Source organism: Pterocles gutturalis, unplaced genomic scaffold (genome assembly GCF_000699245.1).
Source record: "Pterocles gutturalis isolate BGI_N339 unplaced genomic scaffold, ASM69924v1 scaffold47034, whole genome shotgun sequence".
Taxonomy (NCBI): domain Eukaryota; kingdom Metazoa; phylum Chordata; class Aves; order Pterocliformes; family Pteroclidae; genus Pterocles; species Pterocles gutturalis.
Genome location: NW_010134907.1, coordinates 892 through 6,102, shown reverse-complemented (window position 1 = coordinate 6,102; position 5,211 = coordinate 892). Strand labels below are relative to the sequence as shown.

Below are 5,211 nucleotides of genomic sequence, written 5' to 3'. Positions count from 1 at the left end.
TTTGGTGCCACTCAAACTGACATACTGAAATAAATTATAAATAAAGTGAAAGCTAGAGTCACACAGGGCAATAGATGTATATGCTGACTTCATTTTTAAATATAGCAAATTTTAAAATGTCTAGTTAAGTATATTGGCTGATTATTCTAACAGAAGTGCTTTTTGGTTTTATGATTGAAAGCTTTGGCCTTGGGGGCACGAGGGGACTCACTATATAAAGAAGGCCCAGCCACATGCAGCTCCAAGCTCTCGCTCACTTAAGATCCCGTCATGCACCATGACAGTTGCAAAGATAAAACCATTTAAGTTGGTTATTGATTGAACCTCAACCAATACAAACTGATAAAAAAAAAGTCTCCACTGTTGTGTAGTGCCATTCATTCTGTCCCAAAAAAGATCTGATGTGGTCATTCAATATTGTTGTTTATTATATCAAAGGTCATCTCTTGCTACTCTGCTCATGCTCATATTCCAATTAATTCTGAGTCTCTGTGTAAGCGGGACAGACACACCACCGTGAAACGCTGCCTATGCAGAACTCTTCACTCCCTCACACTCATCACTGTACTTCATGAAAACATTTTTCACAAATTAAAATGTTCACTCGCTACACCACTAAAGAAGAGTTATGCTACCTTCTGTATGTCGAATTGTGCAAGAGAAGAATTTAATCCAGTACTCTTACCATTTTTCTTTTAAAGTCTAGAGACTTTTAATTATTAGCTCCCTACCATAGCTCTAATTTAGCTGACGTACTTTGATTGGAATTAGTGAAGACAAACTCATACAACAAAAAAGCAGTATCATAGTAAATCAGCCCCAAGTGTATCTTTCTCTACAAAAAAAAAAAAATCACCGCAAGCAGAATTCCTCTATTATGAAATACACCAAAGGAATTAATTTCTGTTCATCCCAAACCACATTTAACAGTGATTTCAATCATTTTGTCACTGACAGAACATCCTGTGTAATACACTGTGATATCTACAGTACATGAAATTGGAAACACATGCATGTAGTATTACACTGAAGACAGGCATTCGTTTCTTGGCCCTCTCTTGGGAGTGCTTACAAAGATAGGATTATGGACCAGATTTCAGTTTCACATCTGTGAAAACTCACCATATACATTCAAGTTGAAAATTCGGTCCTCCTCTCCTGCAGGGTTAGTAGCCACACAAGTGTATTTTCCTGTATCAGAACTGAGAGCTCTGAAAATGTTTAATGTGCTGCCATCTGGAGTTACTCTACAAGGAAGGTTATAAAACACAGTGAGTTTGCTTGTGTATTCCTATGACCTGGCAAATAAACAGTTGGTTTTGTACATTTAAATCAGCTACCTTTATCCTCTTGGGAATTCAGCAAGAGAACTATCAGTTCTTGCAAAATATTATTGAGATAGGCTAGGAAGCTTTTCCTATAGTTCCACCCTGTATTAGGATTCAGTTCCAACCAGGCTTTTGAAGACCCATAATGAAAAGCATCAAAAGTAAAATGTTTCCGTATCTCAGATCTTTCTCCTCCAAAGGAACTTAATGGAACTTACTGACCTCAACAAACTTTAATGGAATTTATTAACCGAGAAAGAAGAAGATATCACATACTTATCTCTGTACAAAAAAAAAAAAAAAAAAAAAAAAAAAAAAAAAAAAAAAAAATTACTCTATCTTCTTCTCTTAAAAAAAAAAAAAAAAAAAAAAAAAAAAAAGAAAAAAAAAAAGAAGAAGAAATCAAAGTAGGAACAAAGTAGACTAGATTTATAGAAGCTAAAGGGGACCTGGCTAAGCTAAGTCTCAGGCTGTCTTGACACTCCCTCCTCCTCAGGGGCCTCTTTTATGCTCCCTGTTTAGGGCCCTCTGAGGTTCTGAATTACACACAAAGAGAATGCAGTGTCTGCTTATTTTTGCTTGCCTTATTCTTTGTAAATCGTCACTGGCAACTGTTTTTCCATCTTTAAGCCACTGCATAGCAGGCGTGGGCACTCCATTGGCATTGCAGACAAGCTGGATGCTTTCTCCCAGGAGGACGCTGACCTCACTAGGCATTTCAGAGCCAACAATATTAGGAGGAACTGGAAATGCATGATGGAGGGAAGAGAAGATCCATCAGCAAGAAACATAACCTAAATTATAAAAAGTTATACTGCAGTAGCTCCTGAGTACTAGCATTTATTGCAGTACCTCCATTCAAATCTAGTTTAGAAAGTATATTATTACATTTTTTCTAGAGGGGGTTCTGCAAAGATAAATTCAAAGCCACTTTAATCATGCCTTAAAAAAACTAATTTACAAAATCATAAAAAAATGTATCTTTGACATTATATTCAGTATCTACAGTTATCTGCTCAAACAATGCTAACATGTACAATAATATTAAGACAAAATCCCATTTCATTAACCACCACAATGCTCTGTAACAATTAATGCCTGTTTAACTCCTGAGCATGTGCTTAGTGCACAGTCAAATGCTCTGCTGCATCGAGACCGTCACACTCCTGTTAACAGACACATACGTACTCCGTCCTAGCCAGCACCCATTTCTGGCCTGCTCTCCTAAAGAACAAGGATGACGCTCATGCTATCCATCAAGTCAAGGCTGCCAGTCTCACCAGTAAGTTTGGAGCATTTCAAGCAGTTCCAGTCACATTTGATCAAACAAGCAGCTTGATAACTCAATTCCTGAACTTGGGGGAAACGGCCAAGCAGGCAGGGACGCACACAAAAACCAGCACCCCGGAAGAATGACTGCTATGATGAGCAGTTGCTAGTTCTGTTTGGGCTGCTGGTGGCCAGCTATCCTGCAGGGGTGTGCCAGCACAGCTGTGTCACACCTGATGCTGCATCTCCGTCAACAGCAAACGCCAGCACGAGGAGGTACCGCGGCAGAAGCTGGAGACGCTGCACCATAGGCACCTTATTGGACAATGGGTGTGAGTCATTAGGAACAGAGGAAAACAAAGATAGCTGCAGCGTACGGGTGATGTGCAGGGAAGCAGGAGATTATTCCATAAAAATTGGGGTTTCTTATTTGAACAGGGGGGCAGAAATTTCATAAGGAAATTGTACCAGTATTTCTTTGCTCTCTCCTTCTATTTGCCATGGCAAAAAAGGCAACAGGTACCACTGCTTCTGAAACCATGTATGTGTGATGCCCCACACTCAACCAACCAACGCAGCTTAAGTGTTCAGCAAGAGGAAGGACATGACAGCAGCAAACCCACACAGCCTTCCCAGTTGCTTTCAAGTTCTCCTATGATCAGAGGCTGAGAATATTCTTTTTCATGCAAATTTCTGACTAACAGTAATCCTCTAAACATTTGTCCCCACTGGTTGCAGATGATGGAAATAACGGTCCAATTGTTCTACTTTTCTACAAATGTATGTTATTTCAGTGCCTCTAGCACAGACACAGCATCTTGCTCAACTAATTATTGACTAGTTCTGTTCATTGCACTCACATGCCTTACCTTGGATAGAGAGCACATAACTTTTCTGAGCTTTTCCCTCTATATTTGACGCAATACATGTGTAGGTCCCACTATCTGGAAGCTGAGAGCGAACGATCTGAAGCTTGCTTCCACCAGATAAAATATGAACTTCAAGAGAATCGGAGTTTTCTGAAAATATGTAAACAAGTAGTCATTCCAAACCTGGCCACAGAGAGCAAACGCATCTTGAGAAATTTTTTCAAAACAAAACAAAACAAAGATTCCAAACAGTTAACATAGGAATCTGTCTAGAGATAGATGAAGAAGAAACAAAAAAGAGAGCAAATAGCACAACAGTGCCCCAAAGCCGGGGGGAAAGAGCAGAAAAGGGCATGAGAGAACATTACCTATTGGTTTTCCATTCTTAAGCCACACTAATGTTGGTGGAGGAATTCCAGTAGCATCACACACAAAAGTAACAGGATTACTGATAGTTTCATTGATCAGCTCTTGTTCAGGGCCTTCTATATTTGGTGGCACTATAAATTGAACGGAAGCAATAAGAATGGTTTGGTACTTTTGTAAACTGATTTTGAATTGTCTACAATGTCACAGGTATTATAATAACCACTGCAGATCATGCAGAGTATACTCACCGTAAACATTAAGATCGAAATTTTTATCATCTCGCCCTGCAATATTTATGGCTTTGCACACATATTGGCCTGTGTCAGAAACCTAAAATAAAAATAAATTTTAAAAACCTTATTATGGAGTCTTATTTTAATGCTACAGTTCAGAGATATTAACAGCCTTTAACTGCCAACTCAAGGTCCTTTTCACAGCATGAAAGGCCTCCAGCAAATATATCTCCTATGTACAGCTAGAGGAGCAAAATAATTGCTTAAGAGTAGCAGAGTAGTGGCAGATGCAGCATCCCACAAGCCTGGCCTACCTCTGCACCCTTGATCCGTAACGTTTGCCCCTCTGCTAAGATCTCCACATTTGCAGACTCTGAAATGATGTGCCTGTTCTTGTACCAGGTGATGACTGGTGGTGGAATAGCATTGGATTCACACTCTAACATCACCAGGGTGCCCACTCGCACGTTCAGCACTGTCAGTGAAGTTCCGCTATGGTCTTTGATGCTTGGGGGCACTGTAGAAGAAGCTCATAATTATTTCTGCCTTTGTTTTGTGATAGGGCAGAAAAAAACCCAATAAAAGGAAATACAAAATACTACATTTTCAAAGCAATAGATATTATTTCAGAAAATAGTGAAAAACAAACCAAGGACAGTTAGGAAACTCTTCTTCTGACTTTCCCCAGCTTGGTTTCTGGCAATACAAGTATATTCACCATCATCTGGTAGTTTGGCTCGGGGAATCTGCAGAGTACGAGCACCTGAAGTAGAGAGAAAAAAAAAATCCAGGCAAGTAGGGTAAATTTCATCAGTGCTGTTAATTTTAAGTTTGGACCTGTTTCTTTCATAGCTGCTAACTGCCGCCTCCTAACATAACTACACCCTTTCCACTCAATTCAGTCACTATCCCATTCTTTATTCCCCAGTCCATGTCTATGCTTTAGTCCATGCTGGAACACCGTGCCCAGTCACATAACACCAGCAAGACAGGGCTGAGCACCACAGCAAGTGATCTGCACTGGATACCCTGGGCTGTAGGTAAGCAGCAGGAGCAGAAACAACACTGACACTCAAGGACCTTATTTAGTAAGGACCTTCAAAAGGTTCAGATAACCTTCAAATACAAGGGTCTCTTCCTAGG

At 39.9% G+C, this 5,211-nt stretch overlaps 1 protein-coding gene across 1 annotated transcript in view; it reads right to left on the bottom strand.

The window, feature by feature from the left end:
- Window positions 1-5,211, bottom strand: part of LOC104467807 (hemicentin-1-like) — a gene marked incomplete at both ends in the record, with an annotated part of 10,468 nt that overhangs the window by 4,684 nt on the left and 573 nt on the right. Inside the window, 7 exons of the mRNA XM_010081722.1 lie at window positions 1,123-1,247; window positions 1,912-2,071; window positions 3,467-3,616; window positions 3,835-3,966; window positions 4,084-4,165; window positions 4,383-4,585; window positions 4,718-4,831. Of these exons, the coding sequence (XP_010080024.1) occupies window positions 1,123-1,247; window positions 1,912-2,071; window positions 3,467-3,616; window positions 3,835-3,966; window positions 4,084-4,165; window positions 4,383-4,585; window positions 4,718-4,831 (966 nt within the window). The remainder of the gene's footprint in view (window positions 1-1,122; window positions 1,248-1,911; window positions 2,072-3,466; window positions 3,617-3,834; window positions 3,967-4,083; window positions 4,166-4,382; window positions 4,586-4,717; window positions 4,832-5,211) is intronic.